General features: G+C 36.0%; 1 protein-coding gene across 7 annotated transcripts in view; it reads left to right on the forward strand.

Annotated features, from left to right (window-relative positions):
* The window catches only part of LOC107708428 (MAP/microtubule affinity-regulating kinase 3-like), a 32566-nt gene that overhangs the window by 7351 nt on the left and 7764 nt on the right, over positions 1–17451 (forward strand). For 3 of the 7 annotated variants that reach the window (XM_016512644.1, XM_016512645.1, XM_016512649.1), the window contains exons 4-15: positions 4370–4418; positions 5764–5829; positions 6470–6540; positions 7888–7944; positions 8079–8315; positions 8392–8511; positions 8847–8946; positions 11716–11828; positions 11915–12065; positions 12248–12450; positions 12865–12968; positions 13245–13484. In XM_016512644.1, the coding sequence (XP_016368130.1) occupies positions 4370–4418; positions 5764–5829; positions 6470–6540; positions 7888–7944; positions 8079–8315; positions 8392–8511; positions 8847–8946; positions 11716–11828; positions 11915–12065; positions 12248–12450; positions 12865–12968; positions 13245–13484 (1511 nt within the window). Of the gene's footprint in view, positions 1–4369; positions 4419–5763; positions 5830–5935; positions 6007–6469; positions 6541–7887; positions 7945–8078; positions 8316–8391; positions 8512–8846; positions 8947–11715; positions 11829–11914; positions 12066–12247; positions 12451–12864; positions 12969–13244; positions 13485–13754; positions 13782–15720; positions 15831–17451 lie in introns of all 7 variants that reach the window. The other 4 variants (XM_016512651.1, XM_016512650.1, XM_016512648.1 and 1 more) reach the window with 3 other exon arrangements.

Consider the following 17451-nt stretch of genomic DNA (forward strand, 5'->3'; position numbering starts at 1 on the left):
ATCATTACTCCAGTCTTCAGTGTCACATGATCCATCAGAAATCATTCTTATGTGCTGATTTGCTGCTCAAATTTTTATTTTATTTTATTATTATCAATGTTGAAAACAGTTGTGCTACTTGATATTTTTGTGGATATGACATACTTTTTTTTTTTTAAAGGGGTCATATGATGCGATTTCATTTTTTCCTTTCTCTTTGGAGTGTTACAAGCTCTTGGTGCATAAAGAAGATCTGTAAAGTTGCAAAGACTACAGTCTCAAATCCAAAGAGATATTCTTTATAAAAGTTAAGAGTTAACCACGCCTACCTAAAATGGCTCGTTCTAACACGCCCCCACATGTCTACGTCACGATGTGGGAAGATTTGCATTACGCCGCCCAAATGTTCACACAAAGAAATAGGCGTAACTTTTATTCTCGCCGTAGTATTGTTGCTGCCGCCGCCATGTCGCGGAGACGCTGTGTGTTTCGTTGTGAAAGCGAAACTACTTTGTTTGGCCTTCCAAAAATGGACATGACTAGAAATCAGTGGTTAAGTTGTATTTACAACACTGTTCCAGAACAGTTCAACCCAAATATTCAGATGTGTGCAGCACATTTTATGGAGGACTGTTTCCTGATCCTGGTAGAGTAGACTACAATGCCGGCTGTTCTGACTCACAGATTGTAAGTACGTTTTTTATATTTAAAGAGTTTTTATATTTTTTTTATATTTAAAGCGAGTTTTTTGGGCAGTGTAGAGTAGCGCTTGTTGTTTGTCATTTTTCCGATCACAAATGCAGACATGGTTTTATGTTTTGCGGCGCGCTGCAACGCAACGTGTAAAAAGACAGTATAAGTCATTATAATCCATATTTATGTCCTGGATGACTGGATGCATCGAATGCCTCGTTTATAATGGGTTTTCATGTTTTTGAATCATCGCTCCGGCCTGACAGGGCATCATCACAATATGGCAAGGGGGGTAACATTTCCGTCTCACGCTTGAGGTATTCGGCCAATCACAACGCACTGGATAGCTGGCCAATCAGAGCACACCTCGCTTTTCAGACCGATGAGCGTTGTAAAAATCTACGCGTTTTAGAAAGGCGGGGCATAGAGTAGAAACAATAATGTACAGTATGTGGAAAATAATGTGTTTTTTGAACCTTAAACCGCATAAACACATTTCATTACACCAAATACACAACATAATGTTCTTTTTAGTAACGTCATATGACCCCTTTAATAACACTGTTTCTGAAAATCGTGGAGGCGAGTGGAAATTATATCACCATCTTAGGTATGTGCCACTTATTTCTGTTTCAGTCTGTTTCTATCTTCACTGCATGCAGCTCCACTGCTTCAGCAGTCAGCAATGCAAATGATGTTTTTAGGAATTTCCAGGTTGTGTTACTCTAGCACGTGTCCTCATGATTGTGCATGTGTGTTGTTGTGAGTTGGAGGTTGTGACGTTGTGTAATTGTGCGTGGGTGTTTGAGCTCCACACTAGGTCTGGTTCCTCGACTGAAGTGAGATGTTCTGCTGTGGACTGGTGTTCTTTAGTCATCACAGAGGCGTTAAGATGGTGCACCAAAGGGAGAGAGAGTGTGAGAGCTGAGAGAAAAAGAAGAAAATCTTTAGAAAAATTTGAGAATTATGTGAAAATATAAATCAGAAATTAATTTGAAACTGAAATAAAATAGTATAACATGAAATGTAAAATGAAAAATGTTTGGACCCCCTTTATGTATGGCTTTTATGATATTCCCCCGTTTTATCTTAAATGTTTTAAAGAAGCATTGATCTTGTCTTAATCAACAGATCTGAATGTCTTTGATCAGGAGTTGATTGATTCAGACATTTTGACAGTGCCTCTGCCTGAGAACATAAGAACATAATGGCATAATTTGAGTCGTGCTATAAATCAATAGACACAGAGTCTTATCTGGCCTTTCCCAGACCTCTGTGCTTCACCAAACTTTTAGGCTGATAGTACAGAGACAATTCACTATTGATTTGCAGCTTGGAAAGTTTTCCCCTCCTATCTTTCTCTCTCTCCCCCTTATTTTTTTCGTCTCTTATCATCGGCAGTTTGCTGTATTCAGAGAGCAGTGGTCATGGGACTTTGAAAATATTACTTGCATGAGTATTAGGGCTGATATTGTGATAGTGAATATTTATGATATTTTCACAATTATTTTGCTGGCATTGTACTTGTACTTAGCAAAAATCGCAAAAATGGTGTTAGTTTGATTCATGAATGTCAGTCAGTTTAAACGGTCTGTTTCAATGAACTGATTCAAAACACTGATCTCTATGAATCATGTGCATTGAAACCCTGTGTGGCTTTGTACTTATGCACTACCATTCAAAAGTTTGGGGTCAGTAAGATTTTTGAAAGAATTGCATGTAGTTGATCAGAAAAACAATAATATTGTGAAGTATTATTACAATTTATATAGAACAATTTAAAATAAATTTGAAAGGGGTCATATGATGCTGCTAAAAAGAACATTATTTTGTGTATTTCGTGTAATGAAATGTTGTTATGCGGTTTAAAGTAAAAAAAACACATTATTTTCCACATACTGTACATTTATTGTTTCTCCTCTATGCACCGCCTTTTTGAAACGCGTCGATTTTTACAAAACTCATCGGTCTGAAAAAGCGAGGTATGCTGTGATTGGCCAGCTATCCAGTGCGTTGTGATTGGCCGAATACCTCAAGCGTGAGACGGAAAACCTGGCGTGTCCCAGCCGGAGCGACGACACAAAAACATTAAAACCCATTACAAACGAGGCATTTGTTGCATCCAGTGGGGACATAATTACGGATTATAATGACTTATACTGTCTTTTTACGCGTTGCCTTGCATTGCGCTGCGTAAACATAAAACCATGTCTGCATTTGTGATCGGAGAAATGACAAACAACAGAACGAGCCGTTTTAGGTAGGCGTGGTTGACTCTTAACTTTTATAAAGAATATCTCTTTGGATTAGAGACTTTAGTATTTACAACTTTACAGATCTTCTTTATGCACCAAGAGCTTGTAACACTCCAAAGAGAAAGGAAAAAATGAAATCGCATCATATGACCCCTTTAATATATTTGAAAATGTATTTTATTGCTGTGTTGGCAAAGCTGAACTTTCTTTGAATAGAAAGTTCAAAGGAACCGCATTTATTTGAAATATAAATCTTTTGTAACATTATAAAAAATCTTTGCTGTCACTTGTAATCAATTTAATGCATCCTTGCTGAATAAAAATGTATTTCTTCTGAATAATAATAATAATTTACTTACTGACCTACTTTGTGTTACTTACTGACTTTACTTAAGTGTTTATTTTATTACAAGTTTTCTATTTGCATCTGTGGATTTCAATTACAATCCATGTCTTTAAAGGCTGTTTTCTCAAATTGAGTTTTTCCTCATGCACTGAGTCAGAAATCTCCACTTACATTCACCAAACTTTACAGTTTTATTCCTATCTATAATTTCTGAAGATTTTTTACAGAGGGCTCTGTTCATATATCATTTGTCTAATTTAAATAACATTTTATTCCTTAAAACATTGTTTTTCTGTCTGTTTTGACAGTATTTTCTGATTTATGGAATGATAAAAAGAGATATCTAAGATCCCCTCTGTAAAAACTTTTACCTCTAGTATATAAACAAATTCAAACAGGAATTTTGAACCTGCTTTTATTCAATGTTCAGGTTTCTATTCTGGAAATGTATGCAAGTTTGTGCACATTTAATTAGATAATGCATATTTAAACTTGTAAAAAAATAAATAAAAATTGTACAGTACAATGATTAATCAACTGGGGAAGTATGGTGATATCTGCATTTGTATCGAAATGTACATGTTGTTCTTGAATATATAAGTTCTGCAGTGGCCTCAGTGTTTGATAGTTGAAAAAAGGTTACGAGTTTGGTATAACTCACAGAATGTAGTGTGGTGAGAATTGGATTGGGTTTATAATGTACTGAAAGTGTTTCCCTGCGCTCCAAAATCGCACTGCGTCTTTCGCACCATCTCCGAAGCTACAGCTACACTTGTGAAAGTGGGACGAGGAAAACAGTATGTGCTAACAGCTCAGGAACACAGTCTGCTTACTATAGCGCTATTAAAGATGCATGACTCTTCCATTCCATTGAGAGGGGAGGATTCAGCCTTTTTTTTTTAAGAGATCAATAATGAATAGCACTTGACGCTAGTTTCCACTGAAAAGGAAGCACTCTGTTCACTATGACAATGACACAGTCCAGCTGTATTTAGCTTCCTGTTTCATGTTAATGCTGAAAGATGGTGCTAAGCTTTTGTTTAACAATTCATTGTGACATGTTGGTTACAATTAATTATGATCTTCTCTTCAACAGCTTTCCAGAGAAGTCACAATCATGAAGAATTTAAACCACCCAAATATTGGTAAGCATGTTTATATGCACACACCAGTGTTGTTAACTAAATACATTTTTGGAAAAAATAAATAAATAAATAAAATTGTATTAATGAAATAAAATATTAATATTAGGTGAAAAACTAAATGAAAATTAAAAATGTTGCATTTGGCCACTAAGTGAAAAAAAAAAATGTTTAAGTTGAAGTACTTAAATGACTAAAACTGAAATAAAATTAATTAAAACTAAATAGAACTAAAATAAAAATGACAAAAACATAACAAAATGACTCATTTCATTGTAAAATGAAAACTGAAAATTAAAAAATAAAAACTAATTTAATTTATTATTATTATAGTTATTGTATTAACTATAATAATATGTAAATGATCCCAAAAGAACACTGAAACACACACATGGACACACTTGTTTCTACTTTCCCCCCTTTTTTGAATCAGTACAACAGCCCATAAGTAGTGGCTTAGATAATGTTCTTCTTCTTTAGTGTAATTGATTCTCCCACATTTGTTGTCAGTTCCTGTTTGCAAATGGCATAATGATTATCGGAGGCAGACACGTCGTCATGTCTTCACACAGAGGGGCTTTCTGTATCACTAGCCTATATTTAGACACACTGTCGGTGGTAGAGCATGAGAGAGAGAGAGCTGCATGGTGTTTCACGACAGACAGACATTCAACTAAATGGGAAGATGTGGAACATGCTTTTAAATGTAAAGAGGAAGGTTTATGAATAAGAAATGATTTCCAAAGAGATGGAAAAATAAAGCTCATGAGAGCGAGGCGGGTGGTGAAACCTCTCTTACAAAAATCATTGTGCTATTATGGAACAGTGATGGTCACAGTTGATATTATCATTGTGTTTTGATGTATACCATGGTATTGAATGATTGCCATATTCATTTGCTTGTTATTTAAATCACAGTGTTATAGTATTATTTAAATACTATTATAATTTTAATTTGAGTTTTAGTCATCTATCTGATTGTCGTTTTTTAAAATATTTGTTTAGCTTAAATTTATTTTTTTCAGCTTGAGTAATTGTGGTACTTCAACTTAAACCTATGTGATTTCATTTATTTGCCTAGGCAACATTTTCTAATATACAGTCAAACCAAAAATTATTCAGACACCAGATTTAGAAAAACTAATTTTTGATATTTTTTTTACTAGGGGGTGCAGGACACTATAGTTCATTTATGTAAAGTGAGGATAGCAAAATAAAGTTTAGCATTAGACATTCTTAAATAGCTCAAGATCTGTACCTGATTTGACCTTAAAGAAACTTATTTTTCCTTTGCATTTATGTTTATTATTTCTCTCTTCTTTATAATTGCCTGTCTCTCTCTTTATAGTCAAACTGTTTGAGGTGATAGAGACTGAGAAAACACTGTTTCTTGTGATGGAATATGCCAGCGGAGGTAAGTGTGTGTGTGAGAGAGAGAGAGAGAGAGAGAAAGTTTCATTTTGCACCCTTGTCTTTCCCGAGTGTTTATCTCTGACCTCTGTGCTCTGTGTCTCATGCAGGTGAGGTGTTTGACTATCTAGTGGCTCATGGGAGGATGAAAGAAAGAGAGGCCAGAGCTAAATTTAGACAGGTGCAGTTCTCTTACTGTTTTCTTTCAACATGTTATTTTTTTTACTAGGGGGTGCAGGACACTATAGTTCATTTATGTAAAGTGAGGATAGCAAAATAAAGTAAACTGACATAATATACCCAAAAATTCTTCATTCAGTGGACTACCAGTAAAATTGATAAACATTTGGGACCAAAACATATTCAGACACTTTGACCTGACCATGTTTCGCTTAAGTGTTATCTGAAATTATCAAGATGAATTTTTCTTACACAGTTTAACTCTGAGTTCTTGTCATATTTTATTACCACTTTCTAAACTATAGTGAATAAACTGTGATGTAATGTGAGAAATGCTGAAGGTGTCTGAATAAATTTTGGTTTGACTGTATATACTGTGTGTATATATATATGAAAGTTTCATTTTGCACCCTTGTCTTTCCCGAGTGTTTATCTCTGACCTCTGTGCTCTGTGTCTCATGCAGGTGAGGTGTTTGACTATCTAGTGGCTCATGGGAGGATGAAAGAGAAAGAGGCCAGAGCTAAATTTAGACAGGTGCAGTTCTCTTACTGTTTTCTGTCGACATGTTAGACACGCACTGTGATTAGTTTTCTACTCGGTGTGAGTTTAAATGAGTTCATCAGCCTCATCTGAGGCTGTTGTGTCCAGTAATGACCCCAGCCCACTAAACCCACATGTCTTGACTGTTATTACATTAAATCTGACAAGAGCCCTTTAACACAAGTAGGTTATGTGAGGTTACTCAATGTCACTGCACTAAAATGTGGAGAGACCGAAGACACTGACAGTAAGTAGGAATGCAGTAAAAGTAATGTTGTGCTCAACTGTGCCGTATTCTCTGCACTTGGAGCGTGTTTAGTGTTGCGTCATACTTTAACTGGGGATAGAGCGGTTAGTCATTATCAGCAGGGTTGAGGCTGGCCAAATCTGTGAAACAGAAGAGCCAATCAATGCAAACCATTGAATTTTGGAAAAAAGCTATTAATGTGAGTCGACAACCCATGACAAGCTTGGCCTGGACCAATGTCCTTTTTCTGAAATGTATTTAGTAATATCTATGTGTCATTACGACTGATTGGATGCAAGTGTAAAAGTTTCCACGTTCATTAAAAACTTTTTTTTTTTTTAAATCAATAGCTAAAGAAGTTACAGTTTTGCCAGTACAAATGGGGGGGGGGGGTTAGCGACAGTGGTGCTAGTGGGCTAAAAAAAACAATAACAATGTATTAGCGCACAGAAAAGTTTGGAGTTGGAAAGTTTTAATCTGTTTGAAATAAGTCTGTTCTGCTCACCAAGGCTGCATTTATTTGATCAAAAATACAATAAAAACATTAATATTGTAAAATATTTTTACAATTCAAGATAACTCAAGATAACCACAAGATAACCTATTTTTATATATTTTCAAATGTCATTAAAACAATAAAAAAATGTTTAGGATTCTTTGATTAATAGAAAGTTAGAGAAACAGCATGTATTTGATATAAAAATCTTTATTATAAATTCTTTACGGTTACTTTTGACCAATTTAATACGTCCTTGCTGAATAAAAGTATTAATTTCTTTTAAAATTCTTACTGACCCCAAAATTTTTAATTGTACTTTATAATGGTGTAAAAATGGTCATTTACTCACCGTCAAAATCAACCAACAAATCAGGTTGTCTCTGCACATATAAAGAAAAAAGAAAAAAAAACATAAAAAATGGCATTACCTTGAAGCCTCTTTTTGACATGATCCTTCTGCAATATTGTAATTTTAATGTTTTTCCCTGCTTATCAAAACAAGGTTATTAGTTGTTTAAATCATTTTTAAAGGTAAAACGACTGATTGAATTGATATATTCAATGATCTCAATCCTTTTGTACTTGTTTTGTACAGATTGTGTCCGCTGTGCAGTATTGTCACCAAAAACACATTGTTCACCGAGACCTGAAGGTAAGAAGTTATAGTTTTGTTTTCTCGTTTTGTGCAAAAACTATTACAACAGGGATATGACATGTATGATTGTATTAAAGTGTACAATCAAACAAGATGAAGAGACGCTAAAAGTGATCTGTGTGTTTCTCCAGGCTGAAAACCTGCTGCTAGATGCTGATATGAACATTAAGATAGCTGACTTTGGCTTCAGTAACGAGTTCATGGTGGGAAATAAGCTGGACACGTTCTGCGGCAGCCCCCCTTACGCTGCCCCCGAGCTCTTTCAGGGTAAGAAGTACGACGGGCCGGAGGTGGACGTGTGGAGTTTAGGCGTCATACTCTATACGCTGGTCAGCGGCTCCCTGCCCTTCGATGGACAGAATCTCAAGGTTCATCTTCACTTTATCGATGTTTATATGTGTTTGTGCGCGTCACTGTATACTTACTGCTGTGTGTTTTCCACAGGAACTGCGTGAACGTGTGTTACGTGGTAAATATAGGATCCCTTTTTACATGTCCACTGATTGTGAGAGCCTTCTCAAGAGATTCCTGGTCCTAAACCCAGCCAAAAGAGGAACGTTAGAGGTTAGTCTCTCCGTCTCTAGCCATCTTCTATCTGTCTGTCTTCACCTCTTTTCTGGTTGGTTGTGCCTTCTTTTTCGATCTTTTAATAGACATTTTTCATAGCATGTTTTGTATAAAATTAAGCAGTCATTGCTCAGAAATATTCCGTGAAAATGTTTAAAAATTATTTTTATTTAATTTTTTGGTCAATAAAAATGGTCTGATAAAAATTACTCTGAGAGCAAATACATACATATCTAGATATACTGACTACCAAAGGCTGAAAAATATTGAGAAATTTCTATTTGCAGTAAATCTCAGGCTGGAGGTGATGGTTTCTGATCTTTCTCCTTCAGCAAATAATGAAGGAACGCTGGATCAATGCTGGCTTTGATGACGATGAACTCAAACCCTTCCTTGAACCAGAGGCCGACATCTCTGACCAGAAGAGAATAGGTAAGAGGAAACTACACTGCAGTTAGTTCATTTGCCACCTTCTATCTTCTATTAGAGCAAGCCGAGGAAAATGTTTATTTATATCTGCACTCTTATCACAACACTGAGAGAAAGCATCCAGAGACAATGAAATGAGGGCATAGAGGGCACACTTGTTAGTGTGCGGTATTGCGTAATACCCAGCAGCTGACTTCTCAGATGTCTACTCCTCCCTCTCTCGCTCGATCTCAGCGAGGATCTCCCGTGTCGCAATGTGATATGATCACATGACTCCCAGTACGGTAGCTCGCAGATGCACGAGGCAATGCTGTGCACCCCAGCCTTGCATGCTTATCTGCAAACGATCCGCAGCTGCGTACATACGCCTGCAAGCATAACCACACATACACATGAGCGCACACCTGGTTACTTATTGAGGAATCTGCAGGAACAAGAACACTTGAATGTTGAAGCCAGAATACATGGTGACTGCGCTCGTCTAGCCTCCCGCCCCCACTTTGAGAGAAGCCTCACGTTGAGAGGAGCATGCTGGAGCCTGGCAGCCCACAGAGGCCCTTGTGTATGTGTGTATGGAGAGGAGGTGAAATGGGGAGCTTTGGCTCTTTGAAGGAAAGCACTTAAGTCAACCAACATGTGGATTCCCATGAGCCCATTAAAGTCAGATCTGAGTGAAAGGAGAAGGCTTAATTCAGGCTCATGAAATATATCTTTCCATCTTGTTTCACTCTGGAACATGCATTAATAGAGAGCTTTCCATCACACAACATCCGACTGGCACTTCTTCACTACATCCATTGCCTCAACATGTAGATGCCCTCTTGAAAACTCCTAAGCATTCAGGTTTTTTTTTATTTTTTATTTAGTTGCTAGATAAACTGGTGGGTCTGGGTTCTTCTGTTTAAGCTTTTCGACTTTTGCGTTCATAAAATACTGGCTCATTACATTCAGTTACATTTACATTTATGCTTTTGACAGATTCTTTTATCCAAAATGAATAACAAACAATTCCCGTCTATTTTGTCCACCTTATTTTTCAACGCATAAGTACGCTGTTTTCTGTGAATGTGCAAGACATCCGGTTCATTAGACGCTGTAGAGAAATAACGAGAAGAACAAGTGCAGTAAACGATAAAACAGTTTGCACTACAAACCAGTGTGTTCATAATTAAGATAATGCATTAAAACAATATGGTAAGAAACACCAGTTTGTAATATCAAGCAATAAATAATAATTGAAAAATAAATAAATAATTGACACTTTACAGTGAGATTCAATTTATTAACATTAGTGGTTGCACTTTATTTTACAATGTGTACTGTGTAATTTAATTACTGTGTAATTACAGTGTATTTACCCAAGAAAGTACTGAGTAATTTAAGGTAACTAAATGGACTTAACATGGGTTAAGGTTATGTTCACGGTTAGTTCCTAGTTTTTTCCCATTTATTCTATGTACTATAAGCTCATATGTATATGCAGAACAGGACAGTCAAGTGCTACTGCATTAGTTAATGCATTAGTTATCATGAACTAACAAACACCATTTTTATTATATAATTTAATTTATAGTTTAATAATAATTTATGCATTTAGCAGACGCTCCAAAGCGACTTCCAGTGCATTCAGGCTATACATTTTTGACCAGTATGTGTGTTCCCTGGGAATCGAACCCACGACCTTTTGCGCTGCTAACGCAATGCTCTACCACTGAGCCACAGGAACATTATTATTAATTTTACAGCATTTATGAATTAAGGTTAATGTGAATTCATAAATGGTCTATTATTCATTAATTATGTTCGTTTTCCATTAACTAATGGACTTAATGTTTAAAATCTATTAGTAGTTCAAAAGTTATATTGAAATTTCATTTTGTATACATTTTCAAATGTAATTTATTTCTGTGATGCAAAGCTGAATTTTCAACATTCATTTCTCCAGTCTTTCTGTCATTCTAATATGCTGAGTTGCTGTTTTAGAAACATTTCTTATTATTATCATTGTTGAAAACATAGAAATCTTTAGAAGTCTGTAAAATGTCTTTACTGTCACTTTTGATTCATTTAAAGCATCCTTGCTGAGTAGTATTTTAAAAAATAAAAACAAAAAATCATACTGACCTAAATGTTTGAATGGTAGTGTATGTAAAATGACCATTATCCAGTATTAGTAAATGCTATAAAATAGTGTGCATGTTAGCCATTGCAGTAACTAATCTTAATGTACAGATCCTTGTTGTAAAGTGTTACCTAACAAATGTTATTTCAGTTGAAAACGGAAGGTACAGCGCATTCTCTTTTAAGGAACAGTGAATGGGTGGCTACAGGATGGATCTGTGTATTGTTAGCATGTGTAGGAGGAGCGGATGACTCAGTAACATTCTTACAAATAAACTGGATTTATCTCTGGGTATCGACCTACTGGTTTATAGTGTCTGCATAGCAACTGAGGGGGTGATGTGTGATACGTTTATGCTAACATGTTGCGTGTTTAATTATGTTTAATGTTTAATTATTCTGAATCTCTAAAAGACTCAGATGCGATAGTCTTCCATTAGTGTCTGATTTGGTAGACAGCAGCCCTCATTGTAGATATCATTCATTTTCTTGCTACAAATAGTTTGGGATTACTTGTGTGCTCCCATAAACCCTAAACCTAAGTATGAGCAATAATAATAGTAATAGTAACAAAAAACGTACGGTGTAAAGATCTAAACTGGAAGGAGACTCTAAAATTGATCTGAATTCTTTCTGTGTGTCATTCTCCAGATGTGATAGAAGGAATGGGCTTCTCCAGAGAAAAGATCCAAGAGTCTTTGTCCAAAATGAACTATGACGAGATCACAGCCATATACCTACTGCTGGGAAGGAAGACCAGTGAGGTGAGCTGCTAATGAAGAGTGGTTACTCACAACTGATATTATGGTCTGTACTACAAATGTGACTTGCTGATTTTGTGTGTTTGTAGGAGGTCAGTGAATCCAGCTCCAATAGTAATCTCTCCGTGGCGAAGACCAGACTCACCAGTGAGATGAACGGCCAATCACCATCGCACCTGAAGGTCCAGAGAAGCGTCTCCTCCAGTGAATCCAGAAAATCCAGACGCCATAGTGAACAAGGTGACTTTTTCTTTACAGAGTCAAACATTAGCTTTTTGGATCCAAAATGTGCATATATGCACAGACTATCAATTGACTAAAAATTATCATCTACTTAATTACATGATATGCCTATTAACTAATTAAATTAATCACATATATGAATATTCGCTGAAAAAGTCTCCCGAATGACTCTTTCACAGTTGGTGTGGTCGCTAACTCGGCGTTGAGTAACTCCAAGAGGACGATTCCCGTCACAGCTGATGGTGATGTCAAGCAGGAATGCGGGGTAACAGCACGTAAGCCGCCCACTCACAGTCCCCCCAGCCCACTCCTGGGTAATGCCAACAACCCCAACAAAACAGAAATACTTGACCGGAAGAGAGGAAACTCCATCACACCTAATGTGAGTTCACCCTTGCTGTTTCTCTCATTTTCTACAGCGTGAATACTGACAGTGTGTGTGTGTATATATATATATATATATATATATACACTATTCTATATATATGTGTGTGTTTTATATATATATATATATACAAGTATATGTGTGTATATATATATATATCTATATACACCCTATTCTATTCAAAAGTTGGGGTCCGGGAGAAATTTTTTTTTAAAGAATGTAATGCGTTTATTCTGCAATGCTGCATTAAAAATAATCAAAAGTGAAAGTAAAGACATTTATAATGCTACAAAAGATTTCTTTTCATCAAAGAATCCTGAATTTTTTTAATATGAAGCAGTACTATCTCTCCGACCCCAAACTTTTGCACGGTAGTTCCCATGATCATGGAGTTTTCCTCTTGTCACATAGAATAACTCTGGATCAGGAGGCATGTCAAGGAGAAACACGTACGTGTGCACTGAGAGAAACAACACAGACCGCCTTTCTGTCATTCCTAATGGGAAAGAGAACAGGTACAGTTTGCCCTTCCTGTGTCTTGATTGATGTACTTAATATGTACTTGATATGTCTTTTTTCATCTTCATAGTGTGCAGGCCTTTTTTGAAACTTTGTACCCTAATATTTAACAGGCATTTATGCAGTTTGCCACTTCACAGCCACTTACATTACATTCAGGGTGTATTCTACTTTTATGTGTGTTGAAGCTGTTCCTAGCGCCTTGCTGTACCAGTTGAGTTACAGGAACACATCATTAGTGAAACCAAGCCTGACTTTGTCTCTGTCTGTAGTGTGACGTTGTCTCCTGGCTCACGGGACCCGGGTGCCTCCACTCACAGCATCAGCACTGCTGCCACACCTGATAAAACACGTTTCCCACGAGGCTCCGCGAGCCGCAGCACCTTCCACGGTCAGCTGAGAGATCGTCGCACAGCCACCTACAACGGCCCACCCGCCTCGCCTACGCAGCCGCGCAGCCGCGGTAACGCCAACAACCTGCTCACCAAGCTGACCTCCAAACTCACGCGCAGGTAAACGCACATTCACATACATAAACGCACCGGTTTTTACAGTGCCTCTGCCATACGATTTAGACCTGACTCTTCCTTCCGGTTTCCTGACCTCCTCCTTCATTTATTTGTTTTTTCCTAGGGGTTCGTTAGAAATGGTTTATTTTGTTCATCTTTGTAATGTCTATCCTTTTTTTTCATTCTTGTGTTTTTTCCTAGGGGTTCGTTAGAAATGTTTTATTTTGTTCATCTTTGTAATGTCTATCCTTTTTTTTCATTCTTGTGTTGTAGAAATATGTCATTCAGGTTTTCCAAAAGGTAGGACACTGAGTTCATGGGGTGTAAATCTGTCTTTAACGTAATGAGAGGAGTCCGGGGGCTGACGCATTAACCCATAGTGATTTGATTGCAGTGATTTGGAGTTTAATGCTCTCTCAGTGGTTGATTACAGCATGCTTTAAAACGCTGCCTGCATCTAGTGTGATCAGATCAAATCAATCTACCGTTCTTTAACTGATTGCTACTAATCAAAATGTTTGCATGGCACAAGCTGATTGAGCAAAACAATGTGTATGACTTAATCTGGCATTGCAAAAACACTTCATTTGAATCATTCAACTGATTCCACAAGGGCTTCGGTATTTTCACAACTGAACAGTGTGTAGAGAGGTCAGTTTAGCATTCATCTGCAATAGCTCTGCGTGATTCCTGGACAAAAGTTTTTTTTTTTTTCTTCTCTCCCTTTGTAAAACAGGTATTGATTTGCAATACCATTCAAAAGTTTGGGGTCAGTAATATTTATCATTTTTAATTATTATTTGAAGAAATTAATAAATTTTATTCAGAAAGGAGACCTTAAATTGACTGTAAAGACTTGTATGATGTTGCTAAATATTTCTGTTTCATTTCTGATTTACAATGAATACAGATTTGAAATGATTGAAAATTATTATGAAATGATTTAAAATAGAAAATTCCAAAATTTGGAAGATTTCTCCTGTTAGTAATGGGTGGTTTAGACATAATGGACCCACACTGCCATCTGGTGGTTAAAAAAATATTAAGGTCTTCTGGTTCTAGAAACCAGTGCTGGTTAGATTTCAATGATGACCAAAGGTACAAGACCTTGTATGAATAAACTACTCATCCCATCAAATCTAAAATGAATGCAGAAATCAAATCTGCAGTTTTTAAGTCAGTGCAGGTTTGTGCTGACTGAGTATAAAATACAATATTTTTGAAGGTTGTAGCAAAATATTTGTTTAGCTTGAGACTATACGGAGACTTAAATAAGTCACTTAATGTGAGTGGCTACTATTGAGCTCAGTTTTTGTTTCTCTGGCAAAAGTGATTTGGTTCATCTCTGATTGGTGGATCTCTCTTCAGGTTCATTGGTAGTGTTGTTTTTACCAGATTTATATACACAGTAATGTTCAAAAGTTTGGAATAATTAAGATTTTTTAAATGTTTTTGAAAGAAGTCACCAAGACTGCATTTATTTGATCAAAAAAACAGTAAAAACAGTAATGTTGTGAAAAATTATTACAATTTAAAATAACTGTTTTCTATTTACATTTTAATATATTGTAAAATGTAATTTATTCCTGTGATGCAAAGCTGAACTTTCAGCATCATTACTCCAGTCTTCAGTGTCACATGATCCTTCAGAAATCATTCTAATATGCTGATTTGATGCTCAAAAAACACTTATTATTATCAATGCTGAAAACAGTAGTGCTGCTATATATAATATTTCAGGATCGTTTAAATAGAAGGTTCAAAAGAACAGTGTTTATTTGAAATGGAAATCTTTTGTAAAAGTCTTTACTGTCACTTTTTTATCAATTTAATGCATCCTTACAAATCCTCAACCTTTGAAATGTACTGTAATATAATATATAGTTTATGCACTCTGGAGGCCTGTGTCGCAGCTATCCTGAGTCTATAAGAGGATATGGACACGTCCTAAAGAAGGGTTTTTGGTGGGAGGAGTCTGTTGTGGCTCATAGGCAGGGTTTGAACTTTGAAGTAAAGCGCACTGTAAGCTGCAGCAGACTCCATGTTGAGCGACCTTCAGGAGTCACCTTCACGTCATCAGATTTGTGAGCAGATCACACACTTTCTTTAATAAACCTCTGACAGTACGAAATGCTCTATTAATGTTGAAACTGTCTCAATCTATCTTTCTCTTCCCCTGTTTCCTTCTCTTCCTCCCTCCCTCCCTTTATCTCTTTCTCTGTCTGCCTTCCTCCTCCAGGGTCACTCTTGACCCGAGCAAACGGCAGTCTGCCGTCAAATCAGGGCCGGCTGCCCCCTCTGTGCCCCCCACCCTCACAGTCCCCTCCAACCCTGCGGCAAAGACTCTTAGTAAGTCTGCGCTCCACTCGTTTACAGTCTTCCTCTTTCTTTTTCATCCCCCTCTCCTCCAGCCTCTTCCCTTTCCACCACACTACGGGGTTCCCACGGCCATGGAAAACATGGAAATAGCAGGAAATTTTAATATCATGTTTTTCAGGACTGGAAATGTGAATATAATTTTTATTATAAATGTACGAATGTATATATTTACAATAAGGTTCCACTTTGCATTGGTTAACAAGAACTAACAATGAAAAATACTTAAACATTTATTAATCTTAGTTAATGTTGATTTCAAAATGTATTAAAACTTTGTTAAAATCAGATGTTGTATCCGTTATATTATTTAATTGACCCATTTAGTTATTATTTAGATAATCTGATGAACTAACAATGAACAGTTAACAAAGATTGATAAATATGGTAACAAATGTATTGCTCATTGTTGGTTAATGTTATTTAATGAGACCTTACTGTCAAAGTGTAAAATAAAAAAGTAATTTAATTATATAGATTCAATTCTATGCATCTTATATATATTCTATGTGTTTTATATTTATGCATTATGTAAATGAATAAAATTGTGTGTGTGTGTGTATATATATATATATATATTTACATTTTATGCAAAAACATATTTTATGCCATATTGAATTGATGTGAACACATCTGAAACTCTTCTTGCCAATAAATCAGTCCAACTGTGTCTGAATCAGTCATCATTAGTGGATTTGAATGATTCCTGTAAATTCATTGGTCCGAAAGAGTGGGAACCCTGTCTCTAAACATGTGGCTCTGTAATGGCTATTTGTTTTACCTGCGTCCACCAGTTTAATTTCTTTCTTTTTGTGGGCTTTGAACTGCTCTTTTCTTGCAGATTCAGCAGCTCTGGCTATAGGCAGTTGTAGAGTGTCGCAGATGAAGAGTGTCTAGAGTAAGGGCTCGTTTAAACGCACAAACAACAGCTACAACTTCACATTGTGTTTAATGGAGAGTGAAAGGCTTATCCATAAACTCGTTTACAGTCTTCCTCTTTCTTTTTCATCCCCCTCTCCTCCAGCCTCTTCCCTTTCCACCACACTACGGGGTTCCCACGGCCATGGAAAACATGGAAATAGCAGGAAATTTTAAAATCATGTTTTTCAGGACTGGAAATGTGAATATAATTTTTATTATAAATGTACGAATGTATATATTTACAATAAGGTTCCACTTTGCATTGGTTAACAAGAACTAACAATGAAAAATACTTAAACATTTATTAATCTTAGTTAATGTTGATTTCAAAATGTATTAAAACTTTGTTAAAATCAGATGTTGTATCCGTTATATTATTTAATTGACCCATTTAGTTATTATTTAGATAATCTGATGAACTAACAATGAACAGTTAACAAAGATTGATAAATATGGTAACAAATGTATTGCTCATTGTTGGTTAATGTTATTTAATGAGACCTTACTGTCAAAGTGTAAAATAAAAAAGTAATTTAATTATATAGATTCAATTCTATGCATCTTATATATATTCTATGTGTTTTATATATATTAACAAATGTTGTTGGTTAATGTTATTTAATGAGACCTTACTGTCAAAGTGTAAAATAAAAAAGTAATTTAAGTAATTTAA

This window comes from Sinocyclocheilus rhinocerous, unplaced genomic scaffold (assembly GCF_001515625.1).
Source record: "Sinocyclocheilus rhinocerous isolate Xijiao unplaced genomic scaffold, SAMN03320098_v1.1 scaffold295, whole genome shotgun sequence".
NCBI lineage: Eukaryota > Metazoa > Chordata > Actinopteri > Cypriniformes > Cyprinidae > Sinocyclocheilus > Sinocyclocheilus rhinocerous.